General features: G+C 41.0%; 1 protein-coding gene across 1 annotated transcript; it reads left to right on the forward strand.

The window, feature by feature from the left end:
• The first annotated feature begins 540 nt into the window (after window positions 1-540).
• HHLA1 (HHLA1 neighbor of OC90) lies at window positions 541-16,723 on the forward strand. Its single transcript, XM_075415218.1, has 15 exons — window positions 541-616; window positions 2,068-2,127; window positions 3,248-3,328; window positions 3,776-3,859; window positions 3,953-4,036; window positions 6,196-6,279; window positions 6,849-6,905; window positions 7,014-7,100; window positions 7,878-7,970; window positions 9,059-9,265; window positions 9,808-9,879; window positions 10,110-10,181; window positions 15,876-16,032; window positions 16,375-16,457; window positions 16,680-16,723. Exons 1-15 carry the CDS (start codon window positions 541-543, stop codon window positions 16,721-16,723), a joined length of 1,341 nt encoding a protein of 446 aa, XP_075271333.1.
• Window positions 16,724-17,810: the final 1,087 nt, after the last annotated feature.

Here is a 17,810-nt window from a genome sequence, read left to right on the forward strand (position 1 = left end):
GTCTGAAAGGCAGAGCACTGTTAATCCCTTGCAAGCAACTTGGTAACAATAATTAACTACAGAAATACAAGACTAGGGATAACCGGGCATGCAGCATGTCTGCAGAAAAGGAGCTCAGTTGGCATCTGGTCTGAAATTGAACATAAGTAAATTTTATCATGTTTCAACAGAAAGGTTTAGTCACCTGATGTGCCAGTGTCCTTTGGGCACAGGTCACCCTGCCAGAGAAGAGCATTGTGTGGAAGACCATACCAAGTCCCACCAAAGCCACAGTTACGTAGGACTCAAAAATCAAGACTTACATACTAAACTCCTGACACCCACACATACACAGAAAGTACTGATTGTATGATTTCTGATTCTTTGCCATTTGCACAGTCCATCTTTTCTCTGTATCCCAGAGACCTAATATTTCTCTCATGGTCACATCATTCTGGGACAAGGGCTGGACAAATTGGACAATACCAGAAACTTTAACACCACCAAAGTAGTATTTCTTTCTCCTAGAGCAGCCCATACTGCTGGAAGTTACAGTTCACAATGCAGTGGTTCTGCTGGCACGTGCCAGTGAAGATGAGCCTGGGATTTCTGTGTCTCTTTCTGGTTTGCAACACAGGTAAGGACAATGGTTTGGTGCTCCTCAGGGAATAACCCAAGTGTTTCTTTCCCAATTGCTCCCCCTGCCCCATTCCCACATCTGTGTCAGCCTTGTTTCTCTCACCCTGCATTGTGTAGGCAAGGCTGATGGGCTGGAGCTCCAAGGCTGGTGTCATGCAGCAGAGCAGACCAGATGCTGACAAAGGGCTACTCTTAGCTCCCATGCCATGAATCTGGAGTCAGAAGGGTTTATATGGAAAGAGACAGAGAGTTAGAAGAGCTCTTACAATCTAGATAGTTGGTCCAAATTTTGCTCTTACTAAGTGAGAGTTGTTAATACAGCTGACTAGCACCGTATGAGGAGCCACGATTTACGGACCTCTTGCCCAGGATTATTCATATGATATTTCTCTTTATGTAGAAAGACAGAAGAAAGGGAAATGTATCCCAGATTGTCTTCTGTACAAGGCATAGATTTTTGTATGAATTAGGACAAGCTCTCGGGTTTCACCATTTTAGGAACAAACAGACAGATCTCACAGTCACATCTCCTCTTTCTCCTGCGTCCAGTCCTACAGATTTCCTTTTGATAAAAAGGAAGCTGAACCCAAGTTTCCTACTCCCTGGTGAGAGCTCTGTCCATTAGGTTACAACACAGACTGGAGCATCACTAGCACTGACGTGAACCCTCATGACCATCACCTCCCAGGAAAGGACTACTCTCTGGGAAGCTTGGATGGACTGAGAAGCTGAAGCTTCAGAGAGGCATTGGAGTTCAGCGTTTTCTAGCACTGGCTCATTTGGAGACCCTTCTGGATTAGTCTTTGGAGGGACTCAGCTTTCCAGTGATTGGATAGGGAGCCTAAGCCCCAAACTCCTGCACTTTAACTTGTCCTGCGATGCCTAAGTCACTGCTCTGCACCTTGCTCTTGCTGGTCACCAAGGGAATCCCAGGAAGCGAGTCCAATCTCCTGAGCCCAGCTCCAGTTTAATCCTCCTGCAACACAGCTCTTGACAACAGCACTCAACTGAATGACTGCTCTGAGTAACAAACGCCTACACAGCCTGTGAAGGTTTGTTTAGATTTGGCCTTATCATACTACGTACCTTGCAGACAACGTTGTGCGTAAGCCTAGCACATGCTTCTACAACAGTTTGGTACTTGTTTTTTTTCTTTCGATTCCTGAGTTCAGGGGGCAAGCTCTGATATTTGATCTGTTTTCTTTCTTTAGCTGCCAGCTAAGGGACCCGGCAAGTCCTTTAGTACATCCTTTTCCTTAGGCACCTGATCAGATGCTGTCGTGGATACTCAGTGGCTGCTTTGCAGTGCTGATGTCCATTGTTTCTGAGCTATAATAAATGAAAGCAGCAAAATAAGCCAGGCAGAGAGCTCAGCAGAGAGCTCAACAGAGATTTGCCTGGTTTCTCAACAGGGAAAACTGTTTCTCAGTCTCTTTCTTCACTTCACAGCTTCATGCCTAAGAAGAGAAAATAAGAAAGAGAAGCAAGTGGCAGTGCTGGCAACTTCAGGTAACAAGCAGCAGGTCAGGAGACCCTGTCTGGGGGTGTTGATGGGAGTGGGAGGTATTGTGCTGGACACGGAGATGGTGGCAGATGAGCCCTTCTCCTGTATTTTGTGAGCCCCAACCCACCAATGCTGCTAGGGCTCCTCACCCAACACAGGGCTTATGCAGGTTCCTGGTGAGTTTAAGCTCCCTCCTTCCAGGAATTGAGACTGTTGTTTTGTCTTTTTCCTTTCTCTCCTTTCCAGCTCTCCATTCCCTTTTGTTTTCTCTTTACTCTCTTCTACATTGTGGACAAGCCCTGCTTCCAGCCTTGGGGTACTATTTGGTTTTGAACTGTTTAAAAATAATACTGATGTCATTGGAAAATTGCATTTCTTCCCAAATTTGATTTTATTCTCATCTCGGCTTTCTGTGCTTCTTTTTCCATCCTGTTCTGTGTATTCTCTCTCTGTCATGCACACACAGACCTTCCTCCTCGCACACACACACACAGACACCATACTGCTCCGCTTGTGCGTGACTTTGTGGGAGGGAAGCAAAAGAACATCTTAGGAAATTTTGACTTGGGAAAAACAAATAAGCAATGTAAACAGAAAGAAAACATGTTAGAATAAAAAATGTGATTCAGCTACAGTCAATTTATTCTGTCATAGCATTATAGACGTCAATGTAGCTGAAAAAAAACCAAAAAACTGCATTTTCATCCCAGTTCTATGTAGTACTGGGGAAGGGGGAACATTTCCCAGGTACTTTCTCCTCTCTTTGCGATCTGCAAACAGAGACTTGCTCCAATTTTGGAAATAAATACCCATTGCCCAGCGTGAGGGGACACAGAGACATCAGGACTAGCAGCCTGCTCAAGGGCAGGCTCAAGGGAGCAGGGGACATAGAGCCCGACCTAAACCTGGGCCTACCATTGCACTGCCCATGTCTTGTTATATTCCAGACTCCTCTCTGCACTCCTGGTATTTTTATCTTCTTACCACAGTTTTTTCAGTGCACCCTGATACATAATCTGCTCATTATGTCTTTCCCATTCTGGAAGACTTTTGCCCTATACAGCCAAGGGATTAACAGCCATTTCCCTCACGCTGCCAGCTGCTCAGAGACCCCTTCTTTTTCAGAGCTGCCTGCGAAGTCGGTGGATCTGGCTGCTCTTAACCTGACAGAGCTGGTGAACGGTATGCTGAACACAGTGCTCCGAGGTAATGTGACAAGGCCAAGCAGGTCGCGCAGGCTGTCAGCCCGGCTTTCAGTGAGATAAAGGGCTAACGCTGTTAGCAGAGAAGCCGTGAACGCATGCTGTCTGCCTCCAGAATTGATTCTAGGAGCACGTTACGCTTGCACATTTATAATGCAGATAGCTGTCTGCCCCAAAGAATTTACAAATTAGTGTGTGTATATATAGACACAACATAATTACTTATGGGATGTCTTTAGAAAGTACTTTATAGTCTAGGTTTGAATTAGAAAAAAAAAAAAAGTAATGCAAATGATCCTTCCCTCAGTGGAAATGAGAAAGAATTGAGTCTCAGGCAGCTGCATAGTATCAGCATCTCAGGAGTCTTTTAGAAATTAAATGAGCAGAGTAAAAACATGCTGCTCTCATAATTTGTTCTGACTGTTAATAGCATGGGCATGTGTTTCTGCAGGTACCAAAAAACTCTTCTCTTTGCTGAGCGTCACGTCTTACAGCTCGTTTGCCTTCCACAAAGTGTCAGTCACGATTTATAACAGTGAGTGCCTTGGTGCCTGGCTCCACGCAGGAGCATTTTCTCTCACACAGCTTGTGCATCAAGATACTGGTTTTTCTCTGTCTCTCCTTACAGTTTCTAATGTGAAAAATGTTGACCCTGGCAAGTTCCCTATGCATTACTGCTACTGTTTGAACAATGTGACAAATGACTTGACAGGTGGGTACACAAGACAGCTTGGCAATTGCATGTGCTTAAGTTGAATTTTTTCCTTTTGAGCTGAAAGCTGTAGCCTGAATTCTGCAGACTTCATCCTTACGAGCGGCATCGCCATACTGAGGTCAACAGCCATTACTCACAACAAGTTGCTACTCTGAACCTTGTGGGACAATCAGTGAACTCAGTCTCAGATAGCTGCACCCAGCCAGCCAGTCTGGAATGGAGTCATCAGCCAAATGACCAGCACGGTTTACCCAGAGGAAAGACTTCCCTTTCCTCCTGGGAATACAAAGAGCAGCGCAGGAGAGACAATCAGGCAATACACTACCTTAGCCATTTTCGCTTTGCTGAGATAACCATAGGAGATGAACGAGGGCTTCTCTGCACCAACAGACCCCAATAACATCAACAAGCTCAACAGGAGTGAAAAGCAAGGATTATCTTCATACAGTTGTTTAATGGAGTGTAAAATCATAGAATCATAGAAACATAGGTTGAAAAAGACCTCTAAGATAATCAAATCCAACCATCCACCCAACACCACAATGCCTACTAAACCATATCCCAAAGTGTCACATCTACACGTTTTTTGAACACCTCCAGGGATGGGGACTTAACCACCTCCCTGGGCAACGTGTTCCAATGCCTGAGCACTCTTTCAGTAAAGAAATTTTTCCTAATATCCAATCCAAACCTCCCCTGACACAGCTTGAGGCTGTTGCCTCTTGTGCTATCACTACTCACTTGGGAGAAGAGACTAACACCTGCCTCACTACAACCTCCTTTCAGGTAGTTGCAGGGAGCAATAAGGTCTCCCCTCAGCCTCCTCTTCTCTAGACTAAACAGCTCCAGCTCCCTCAGCCACTCCTTGTAAGACTTGTTCTACAGACCCTGCACCAGTTTTGTTGCCCTTCTCTGGACACACTCCAGCAACTCAATGTGCTTCTTGTAGTGAGGGGCCCAAAACTAAACACAGTACTTGAGGTACAGGGGCACGATCCCCTCCCTGCTCCTGCTGGCCACACTGTTCCTGATACAAGCCAGGATGCCGCTGGACTTCTTGTCCACCTGGGCACACTGCTGGCTCATGTTCAGCCGTCTGTTGACCAGCACCCCAAGGTCCTTTTCCGCTGGGCAGCTTTCCAGCCACTCTTCCCCAAGCCTGTAGCATTGCATGGGGTTGTTATGACCCAAGTGCAGGACCTGACATTTGGCCTTGGTAAACCTCATACAGTTGCCCTTGGTCCATTAATTCAGTCTGTTGAGCAAATCCTTCAATTACAATCCTCTTTCACACCTCTGGCCTCACAGTATTTAACATTCCAGGATGGGTCTGAGCACTCAGTTTCTATGGGTGGTTAATGTAGGATATCAAGAGTAGCCCAGCAGCTAGGGACCAGAACCCGTACCCTCTAAGCTTCATGTGATGTCCACATACATGAGCTACAATGGATTTCATGTTTTTTTCTGGACTCATACATGTCACAACCATCATTGCATAATGACCCAGTCTGCCTTGGATGATAATGGAGAAACTTTATTTTTTCTGAACTAAATCCAGAACATCTTGGTGATGAGAGCACCTTCCCAAGTAGTAGAAATTGAGGGCCCAGCACAGGGCTTGTGTCTCTCACTCCCAAAGTGAGATCACTGACCTGTTACTGCTAGAACCTGTTACGAGAAAGTCATAACAACACCACCAATCAGCATTTTTTAAGCTGGCAGCAACACTATCGATATATCTGAAGTAGACCTCAGAGGGGACAATCAGATGCCTCCTGGAAGGCCCCACATGGCAGCTAGGCAGTTAGTGCAGGCAAGGCCCACAAGCTTTTGTTCTCCTTCTATCTTTGAGCAGACTAAGTACAGTGTTACTTTAAACTGTTTGTTTGAACAGATTAATTCCAGTTAAGTTTACTTTTAGGCACATTCGTGCTATTTTGGATATCATCTTTGAAATATATTTCTGCAGAGTATTCCAGTGGCTTCCTAAATCCACTGCCTTCCAGTAGAACCATTCTGAAGTTTAAAATATCTTCAACATTTTCATGTACAAGAATATATCCAAAATGTGATCACATATGAATGTGATTTTTGGCTTAGCATAGATGGTAAAATATATGCTTTCAATCGTAATCTTTCTCTATTTTGTTGTCTAGATTTTACAGCTTTACTTGTTGATATTATTGGAAACTCCACCAGTTATCTCACAGAAATTTTCAAATCCACTTCTATTCTCTCAGGTTTGCGTTTCCTCTTAACATTTATCACTGTCTTATTTGTGTGATTTACTCCTGGCATGGAAACAAGCATAGAAATGTGTATAGAAGCGTGTTGCTCTTACTCAGCAGCATTTTTCTTGCAAAGCATGAACTGCAGTTGTAAACAAAGACTCCTCAGAGGAACAAGATACATATATGCTGCGTGTATATATATTTATAATAGAGACATACATGTTTCTATGAGCAACCATGTTTTGTTTGAAAGTTTGGTGAATTATTATTAAATACTGGTATTTGGGGGAATTATGATTCCCAAACACTAATTATGGTCTACAATAACGAAGGATTTATTTTTTCCTCTCAAAAACCTTTGTAATTTAGAATTTTAATTAAATAGAAGTATTTCCCCAGGAAATATTAGCATTTAGATTTAGTTTGAGGTTTTTGTCAAAAATCAGATCAAAAGGAAAATACTTGGCCAGTTGTAGCAGATACATACCATTTTGTGTTTGTATTTTCAACTGTTTAAGATAATAGCATATTATGAAAAATGGTAACAATGATCAGGTTTACATTTTTTTGCCTTTCAGAGCGTCAGAGCAATGAGTCAGATTGTATATACATCTGTGTTATGACAGGGCAGACAGGTAAATGTGAAAACCATTCTGCCCCAAAATATTGCCTTACGTATTAGCAGCGATGACTTACACCAGGAGCAAGCCTTTCTTCATACTTGTGACCATTTCTAGTTGCAGGGAGAAATCTGTCTGACTTTTGGGAAATGCTGGAGAAGTCTCCTGCTATTAATTACACATTTTCCAGTAACACATCTTCTGACCTGGGTAAGTACTTCCTGGGAATATCAGGAAATAGAAAAAAAAATGAAAACCACATCCAGGTAGGACTTGCAATGAATATTCCATCTTCATAATGTAAAAAATAATTTTTAAGTAGTTATTTCATATTTTTATCATTATTTGTGTATATTTTTACATTCTGATATATTCTGTACTAAACAGACTAATATTTATATTATTATAAGTGTTATACAATATTTACATTATAAATATAAGTAAAATGTACAAACTTTTAAATTATTATCTGTGAGGTCTTCTAATGGAGGAATGAACAAAACCTCCTGGGATGAGAGTTTTTACAGATTTCAGCACTGGGCTGGGGAGGCTTCCTGATGCTCTTAATCTAAATGGGTACCTCCCTTACTCTCAGCACAAATTCTCTCCTACCTTCACCTGAGTTGCCTTCATAAAGGAATATATTCAGCCAGTGTGCTGCATGGCTCCTCCAACCCTAACTGCTATGTCAGGTGGAGATGCACTTCAGGCACTCACCCCTCATTGCTGCCCATGACTATTTCTCATTGTCAGTGCTTGATTAAAACGGGCAGACAGGGAAATCAGTGGCAAGTTTACCTGTGCTGAAAGCTGTAGGATGTTTCAGTCCTTTAAAAAAAAATAATCAAAGACACTTTGCCAAAGAAGACTTTCATTTAAAATGACAACAGCTGTTTCTTTTATACCAGCGCCTGATTTCTTTCTTTTTTATCACACAATATGCGGTGGATGCTGAGCGTACTAACCCTATCTTCTCATAACTGAAAGATCTAGGATCGATACTTCCAAGTTTTACGAAGCTGCAGGAAGACCCAAGTAAAACAGTGGATCCATCAGCAGGACACGTGTGGACATTTAAAAGTGAGCAAGTATTGTCAGACCTAAATTTATATTCTTCTTGATTAACATCTTGATAAGTGACCATGAATATTTGCTGCACATCACTGTGATGATGCTGAATTACAATTACAGAGTAATATAAGATTTTGTCCCGTAAAGTAGAGGGTCAGGTCAGTAACACATCGAAAAGCTGAGGAACAGAACAACTATTTTAAAAAGACCTTTTTCCCCCCTGATATTATTAGAAAAAGTAGTTTTCTAAGGAGGCAGAGAAGTAAAAAAAAAAAAAAATTTTGTTTTTATACCAAGAAAAATATAGTTCCAACTGTTTCCTCTACTGTCTTATTGTAATTTTTTTCTTTTTTTTTCTCTTTGACTTATATGACATTCAGTTGTGAGCACCTGAAGATTTCATCAGCTTCAGTGCATTGAGCTTTACCACAACGCTACAAGATAGAAAAGTGTTAGTCTGCCCTATACTGAAAGCAGAAAAGCCAGTCTTCACACTTCCTTCCACACTGTAGGAGCAAAGAGAAAATCAGAATTTTACTGCATACCTCCTCACCACTGCAGCTGCATCTGTCTACAACAAAATTTACATATTTTTCCTTAGTCATTCTGCTGTCTTTTCATAAGCTCTTTTATTTTGCTCAAGCGCATACCAACCTTTGTTATCTTCCAGTCTGAGTGTCACTCCTGCCACAAAATGTCACCAGTTCTCAAATTCCAGTATCTGGCCTCCAGTACCCTCACACAGACAAGAGCTTTCATCTCTTTCCTCTGCAGTGAAGCAGTTCAGGAAATAAAAAATAATTTATGTGAAGAAAAAAGAACACTTTGCAGGAACATTTCAGTTTCTATTTATGAAAACTTGTACATTAAAAAATTCTTAGTTAAAGTTTCAAACATTATTGTTTCCATATTTAAAATGCAATGGAGAGGTGGCCGTTCACCCGCCAGGGGAAGAACTCAAGGAAGAGATGCAATTTTCTGGGAGTATTTCAGATATTATTGTCCCCCAGTGTGTTATGGTCGCTGCTGCCATGGGGCACCAGGCTCCACAGCGCGTTGCTGGTGCCCCCTCTGTCTCTGTGTCTCTGCTTCTCCAGCTACCAGGATCCCTCTTGCCCTGAAAGGGGAGGAGATCCCCACCACGAGGTTCCCACCATGGCCAAGGACGGCTGGAGTTAAAGGATCAGGGTTTCCATCACCACATATGAATGCTTCCATCCCACGAGTCACGGCTGGAACCCGTCCGACTGCTGGGGGGAGCTCGGCCCCATCGCCAGCCCCACAGCCCAGTCCCAGTGAGTATGGTGCCAAGGGCTGACACTACTGTACCCCGCTAGCAGTGGGATTTGGCCAAAAGCTGAAACCACATCACTGAGGTTGAGGTTGGGAGGCACTTCAGGGAGACCCACTCTGGGTCACTAGTGAGTAGATTTTTTTATTGTAGAAGAGTTAAATCAGTTATAGGGTTCATCTGTAGTTTCGAATCCTTTGGGGAAAAACTAAGCCCTGCTCCTCACAGACACCTCTGCCAGCCAGGTCTTCTCCCACATTTTGCTCCAAATACAGTGAGCAGACTCGTGAAAAAGCAGTATAGAGATGCTTCTCTTGGCCTCCATGAAACGTACCTTCTTTAAATCCTACTTTTCCTCAGCCCATGGACTTCTCAAGTTCTAGAAAAGTACAGCTTTTGTCCTTCCTTTTTCATATTGACATTTTTATCTGCCACTGGAAGTACTGGATGAGGGACTCTGGCTGTTGAGCTGTCTCGTATATGGCAGTTTTCAGCAGACAGATAAATAACAAATATCCTGGATAACATGAAGCGTGTGTCTTTCTGTTCCCACAGCTGACGTGTATGCACTTCGGATGCAGACGTTGTCGCCTCAAGAAACCAGCAAACTGATGCAAACAGAGCCAGGTGAGATTGATCTGGGATAATAACAAAGTGTGTCAGCTGGGACGTTTATGAAATAGAACATAATATATACAGAAATAGGTGACTGTGAATGTATTTATACATCAGTGTTAACATAAGTGTTAGTGGTCTGTGACCAGCTTTTTTTTTTTCTGTTATTCTGTCAATCAACCTTCCTTTACTTTTTTCCTGTTAAAATGTCAAGGAAACTTACATTCTTTTCTCTCCTTCAGATTTGCCTTCCCCAGTTCTGTCTACACCACCCTACAGGCCTGGTATGACCTTGAAGCTCTACTCAGCTGCCAGTAAGTAGCTGCACTTCATGAAGCAAAAATAGTAATACGTTTGAAAATGTATCATTATGTAAATTTTCCCATGCAGAAACAACATCTATGTTTAATTTATGTGACATCTTACATATGTAAAACACTCAAAATGTATAAGGGACTGCTTCCACAGTTGTTTGTGAATCATATAAAATTGGACATTCAAAATGTAAATTGTACTGCCTTGATAAAATTAACCTGTGTACTCCGTGTGTCAATCTTAACATGGATTAGCTCTTGGAAAATTTTAAAATTCACTTATTGCAAAAGAAAGTTTCATGCTTTAAATCTCCCTGTTGGTACAGATGATTAAGTCAATCCGTGCCACATGAAATCTCTGCAATTGTCCTAAACTTACAGTACTGTAGACTTACTCTTTGGCTAAAGAAGGATCATTATGAGCTAGATTCTCAGGAAAGCTCAGTTTTTTCTTTAAGCACCAAAATAAAGAGTTAGAATTTAAGATCTCAGCATGGTAAATGCATGACAATGTGCTGCTCCACTTATAGGTGTCATATACTCCTGTTGGCAATAAAACTGTGTTTACATATAAGTATTAAGTAAGAGGTTATATCCTTTGAAAAACTGGACCTGATTCAATGCCAGAAGGGCAGACTTTGATATGGATTTCTAATAAGCCTAAGGAAGAGAAAACTGCTGCTGGCAGTTAGCCTGTCAAAACAGGAGAGGCAAAGTGAAAAACTGAGCATCGCCAGCAGGTTTTTGCATGAAGGGAAACTGTGGCCTTGTGGTCCTTCTCTGCCAGTGGAGCTGATCCCGAGCATCAGGGATGCAGCCAGCTGCCTGGCTCCACACAGGCGACCCCCAGGTCTTTATTTTGGGGTTACCTGGAGGCTTAAAATCCATATTCTGGCCTGAGTTCCCTGCTAATCTCACCATTTCTAATGATACTTTGACTATTGACTTCTCACAGCTCGCTGCTGAATTCCAACACTTGTCTGTAAAAGGTTTCTTTTGAGGGGTAAACACATTTGAGTCAGAAAGAAAGTTTCTTTCACAGATCTTCAATTTTTCTGTCATTGGGAATAATCACATACTAGGTGAGCAGTAGTGTCTCACAGTTCTGGTCTCATTTGCTTTTTCCATTGGTTTTGCTGCTGTTGCCTATTGCAGCAACCCAAGACCAGGATCCTGTACTGTTACTTTTTGTAGCTTTTGCTGATTTTGATCAGGTTTTTCAGTGTTCCCAGTCCTGTTCTGGTTGACTGAGTTTATCACAATATGTTGGATTGCCTGTCTTCCTTTTTTTATATTTTTAATTTTTGTTTTACTCATACTATTAGAAAAGAAAGCATTTGAGAGCATAAGACTCAGTGGGGCATCCTTTTTCAGAAGTAAATAATATTATCAGCGTTAAAAATACTGACCGTGAAAAACAAACTTTGACAACAGTGTCAAGTGATCATACAAACCCAAGCCCTGCAGAAGGGTACTGTCAGGGAAGAGGGGGAGGAAGCTGTTGCCTGGGAGGCCTGAGAACACTGCAGTAAAGAAAGTACCTACTGAGACATGCTTCCAAGCAGAAAACTCATTGGTGCTGAGCCAAGGAGCAGTTCTTGATGTAAGAGGCATTTCGAACTGTGGAGATAAGAAGCCAAATATCTTTTTTATTGATCTTTCTCTCATTTTACTTCTGTTTAAAGAGCTGGAAATACCAGACAAGATAGATATGGATATGTCTTACCCTGCAAGACATACATTGGTTGTATGAAGAAAATGAGCCAATGTCATGTCACATGAATATAGTTTAATCTCTTGACATTCTTGATTGTGTTAAGAGAAGAGTCTAAGAAGAACTGGATCTTCTTACCTTGATTGCGAGAAGAAGAACATGCTATGGTGATTCCTATCCATCAAAAATTCTGCACAAAACCAAAGTTCTCTGCAATCTTGTTTGTGTTGGGGGAGGTTGATGTGAGAATTAAGTAACAGCCAGCCAACTGGAAGCTGTTGGTGTGACTGGACTTGTGATGTGCACAGTCCGGGGTTTATTCATGTGCCGATTGCTGTCTGGTGGGCAACACTATAGACACTGGAGAATCTAGGACTGGGAACCAGTCCATTTTGAAAAGACTGGGAAACATGGATTTCAATGAGATCAGGGAATGCAGAGTCACTAAATGCATCCCTACAAGAAACCATCATGACAGACGCTGTCTACTGCATATGTCAATCATGCATTTAGGGAAAGAAATCAAACAGTGGGATCTCAAAGAAATGAAAGACATCCACAATGCTCTGAAGACTGAGACATCATTCCGAGAAGTCATTTCTTAAATCACAAAAGTGAATGCCAACTGATAAATTATGCAAATGTGCATATTCGAGCATGCAGGGAGGGATAGTGTAAGTCAGATTCATTCACAGTAGCCATAATATTGCTTTTTACTGGCAACAAAATTTAATCTCAGTGTCAAAGAGATGCAATATTGAGTTAATAATGGAGAAGTCTGTTTACTACAGCAAAAATTGGTCACTCCTCTGCCCGTGACAGTAATGTGGTAATTTCAAATAGACAAAAGCAGAGCTTTGCACTGAGAGCTGTGGTTCCTGCATTTTCTGGTCTCTTTTGACTGACTTAGTTTCCTCAATTAGGAAAGATAATTCTTAGAAAAAAAAGTTCTAAAATAAATTCCTACTTTGAATTATTTTTTAAATTTCAGTCCAAATCCGTAGGAGCTTATGAATCAAATACAAAAAATACATTTCACAGAATAAATTTATTACAGAAGAGATACAAAACATTATACGAAGTACTGAAAATTTTAATTTCAACAATAAGATGTGAATATATTATCCAAGCAAAATATAACTAAATACAACATTAATTGAAAGAGAATTTCAGCATTAAATACAGTATTATACAAAGCAACACTAATTTAAAATTGTAAAAAATAAAAACCAAAGCAATTTATTTAACTTTCAGGTTTTTTGTTTGACTTGTCTTTCCCACATAGATGAATCCACATTGAAATTGCAGTCATTCAGTTTACGTTTAGATGAAGCTGAATTTCTGCTGGCAAAACACTTAGCCTGAGTAAACATTTACACCTGTTAGGCAGGATAGCGAGCACCTGCTTTGGTGGAGACTGAGATTTGTTGGAGGGTGGACTTGAGCAAGCTTTAATCATTCACAGCAATTCTAACACTACTTTTCATGGACAACTTATATTAACACCTCATTGCCTCGTGCTCTGATGTTCGGTTATTAACATGAAGAATGTTTATTAAAGCTAGAAATAATTTTTGCTGCCATCGAGTGGAAAAAGTTCAAGGTGTGTCAAATGCTATTAGGCGGACACAGCCTAATGACATTTATGCAAAACTGCAAAGAGAAAGAGAAGTGGGTCTCCCTCTTGCTCACCCCTATTACTCTGCTATTTGTGTAGTGCCTTTGACACACAACCAGTTTTCAGAGGTGCTCGTGACTTTGGGAGCTGCAAGCGGCTGCCTGTTACTCCTCCACGACTCCTGCTACCTTGGGCAAGCGCTCACAGAAGAGGAATAGTTTCACAGTGTTCTCTTTCAGGTTGGCAGAGCTTTTATTTTCCTCCTGCCCATGAATGCCATTTCATATTAAACTTCTTGTCAGCACTAGATGGCTCAAACTTATTTCAACAGAATTTCATTAGTCCAAATTTAACCTCTGTAACCTCTCCTATCGCATAACATAAGCTGGCCCAAAGCTATAAAGCACGTGAGACATCTGAACCTGGAAATGCAATTATGCTGTCTAAGGGGATTATACTCTGCAGGTAAGGCAGTTTATCCACACGTGGCCAAAGCCTGCTGCTAGTTACACAAATGGAAAAACCAGTTGACAACCACACTGCAGCCTCCTTCGCTCTGCACTATTGGGCTCTTCCACCGCAGGCGTGTGAGGGGGACACCCACATCATGCAAAATGTTCCCTCTCACAGTCTGCTCCCCAGTTATCTTTTCAGAACCCCAATGTGGCATTTGCAGGGATGGCCCTTATTTTCCGGAGTGCTGGTGTAGGGGAGTCATCCTTCTGGCATGATTGTTGTCTGCAGGGGACAGCATGGGGTGCGTGCATGCAGGTCCCCAGGGTCAGATGGGATGCCTTGCAGGGCGGGCAGCCTCACTGCCGCGACCCAGTGTGCCCTCACACACAGCATCTCTTCTGCAGAGCACCGTTATCAAATATGCAGAGTAAAGGTGGTTACACACCTATTTTAGCCATGCCCTGGTAGGCTTTTAGCATATTGCAAATATTGCAAGGTTTTTTTCTAGCCACTCCTTTGATTCTGACCCATCACAGCACAACAGGTAGCTGAGGTGCAAGATGATGTGTGACAGGTAATAGACTGGAGAAGTCAAGACTATGACAAATGTTAGGTTTTTCTCTTAATACGATAAAGAAAAGTCCTGAAAATTTGAAAATAGCTTCAATTTTGCCTTACCTTTTCTCCTTTCCCCCCATTTTCACCTTGACTTCTTTTCTCTTTCCTATAACAGAAAGGGAGTCTGAAGAGAGATTGTGTTTGACACTGACAAACCCTGCAGCAGTTCAGGATTTTGTTATAAGCTGCCATCACCTATTCTGTAGCCTTGTTTTCTTCTGCAGTCTGGCACAGCTGCATTTGCTTGCAGGATGGAATGTTTGGTGTGCAAACATTTATTTCTTGCTGCTGGCTGCAGAATATTCAATGAACAGAGTAAACTAGATATTTTACTTTTAGTTGGCTCAAGACAGAGGAAGAGGGAGTCAGTCTCCAGGTAGGCCATTTCCTTCCATTTTTCTTAAGTTAAAGTAATATAACGGCCATCACTTGAAGGAAAAAACACTGATTAACCAGCTGGCTCCTAGTGAACAAATAGTAAAATAGAGAAATTATTCCTACCTTCCCCTCAGTGCAGGCAAAAATTGGCTTTTCTCCTGCAGTTACTTGTCAGTTTTCATGACACCTGTAGGGATGTATTTATCCAGAGGGTCTTTACCCATCCATAAACGATGAGCTGAAATTAGCTGATTATTCAAGTCACTACAAGCAAGAAGGGGAAAACTGACAGACAGAGAGATGGATAGAGGGAAAGCAATAACTTCTGCATAAATCATGTTTATTTTGTTAATCAGGCTAAAAAAAGTGACGGAGAGAGCAGTGAGAGTCTGTTTATTAGTTCAGTCATATTTAATCTAGGATTCCAATTTAGAAGGTGGGTGTAGGGAAGCAAGCAGAACTGGAAGTGAATTTTTCATTAAAGTAGCATATGCACATAGAAAATATCAAATATAATAAGTGTACAGTGCTGTTCTTTGTCTTGCTGTTTTTCACTGTGGAAAACTGATGCTTCAGTGGTGACTGAACATCTACCTAAACAGGTAAGTACAAATAAATTACATCTTTAGAGTTTTTCCTTACTTTTGTGATAAATAAAAGCAACGTGGTTTTAAGTAACTAACCAGTAATGTTAAACAACAATAAATTGAACTGAGTACTTGCGCTTTCACTCAAGCAACTTCCAGGCTACGTGCTGTTTTCTTTTTAATTATCTGCCTCACTCAGACTTGATTTTAAGATACCTGCATGAGCTTATTAATCCAAATGTTTGTCATAGCCCAGATAAGGCCGTGCAAGAAATTTAATGGGACAAGTACTTGAACTAGCTCAGAGCTGTATTTTTTCCTAGGGTGTCCGCAGGCAATCCTCAAAGCGTCCCATGTGACCTCACCTCCTGCCACTCTTGTAGTGCAAAAGATCAATCCCTGTGTGATGGAGCTGTGTAGGTTTTTTCAGCTGTGCCTCTGTGTTGGTCAGAGAAGACATTCCAGAAAGGAAGCCATGAGGTAAAACCTGGCACTAGTTTCTCTCTCTCTCTGCTTAAAATACTCTACTGAGCTTCTTTCAAATGACAATTTTCAATCACCACTGCTTATTTTTGAGAGTCTGGGGCTACCGGTTGAGACCCCAGTGGGTCACCAGTGCAACGATCAATACCCGATCTGGCTTCCAGTACTCAAACTAAGTGAATACAGCTCAGCTGAATTTTTCCAAATATCTAATGACATCGTTGAGGTCAGAGTCTAGCTTTTTACTTCCATATTCAATATTAGCGCTATGATGTGCGTACTGTTGTGTTTATGAAAGATAATAAGCTACTACTCTCCTAACTTTAAGTATACCTTTAGGTACTGTGTGGAATACTATTCCTGGTTCTTGAAAAATGCAAGTTATATCTGTGAAAAAGTCAAAAGAGTTGCTTATTCCCACAGTAAGTGTGTTTTCTCTTTATATCTCTACATACATTCTTATGAAGTTATAACAAAGTGTTTTAGATATCCACAGAGTATTTGCTGTCTTTCATCAGAGAGCTGCTTTATCTGATAACAATTTTTTAAGGCATGGAAAAAAAAGGTTATTTAATCTTCATATATGTTTTTAATATTTTCCTCGTAAAACCTCTTATGATGGCTGTTTTCTTATGTTCTTCCAGCATTAAAACAAAAATGCCTTAAAAACATCTGTACGTCGGTCTAGAGCACTGAGGAATTTTACTGCAAATTGGAAGATTGGTGGCAGTTTTAGTTGTCTCTTTCATTTCTCGGTGTAGAAGTCTGGATGCAACATGTTATTTACAAATATTTGTAACAAGACAAGCTATTAACCAGATGTTAACCTAGAAATGTGTCTTCTTCCAAGGCATTGTAAAACTAATGTGTAAAAACAGATGTATTTTATACCAGTGATGTAACTGCAATAAAAACATTGAAAAGCTTTTAAAAATTGTATTTTGTAAGGTTATTTATATGGTTGGCTAGTGAATGCAAATAGTTTATTCTAGTTTTATTTATAATTAAGATAAAGTAATAAAAATGAACACATATAAAATAATTTACAAGCAACCCGAAATACTGAAGACAAGAAGGATTTTTCCTGATGTTAAACACATGCAGATTATCCATTATTCCAAATCAAGAGTTTCCCTTTACTTCAGCAACTCATCTAGTGTAGAGCTTGACCAAGAAATTGTTCACATCTTTTGTACTCTCACTCTGTGATATATTTGTCTGAGCTCATCAAGAATCATATCCTTCCTTATATGCAACGCTGGTGAACTAAAAGCCAGTTCTAAAAAATGAAAAAATTACCAAAGAAATTGCAAGATCCTATATTTTGCTATACTGCGGCAATATGCTGCTACTATCAACACAAAGTACATCATCAAGCCATTAATATTTAAAAAAAGATTATTTGAGCTATAAGTAGTGCACATTGATATTTCACTGAAGAAATATGTGTTCAAAGTAATACAAAGCCAAAGAGAAAGGTAACACCTTAAGCAATGCTGCCTGCAGGGAGAGGGGGGATGCAGTAGCCCCTTCCCAAAATACTTCACTGTTGTGCCCAGTGGCATGACGGAAGCATTCCTGTCATATCAAAGAGCAGGACAGATGGGTGTAGTACTGATTACAGTTGATATTGAAAGTTGGGCCCATGGAAGAAATAGGAATGTCGATACAGTGAATGTATACACTGGGAATATTAACATGACCCCAGTACTTCAATGATGTGGAGAGGTCTCGCTTTGCAGCACCTCTCCTTACCCAAGGCAGGATCTGTTCCA

Source organism: Opisthocomus hoazin, chromosome 3 (assembly GCF_030867145.1).
Source record: "Opisthocomus hoazin isolate bOpiHoa1 chromosome 3, bOpiHoa1.hap1, whole genome shotgun sequence".
In the NCBI taxonomy this organism is placed as follows: Eukaryota; Metazoa; Chordata; class Aves; order Opisthocomiformes; family Opisthocomidae; genus Opisthocomus; species Opisthocomus hoazin.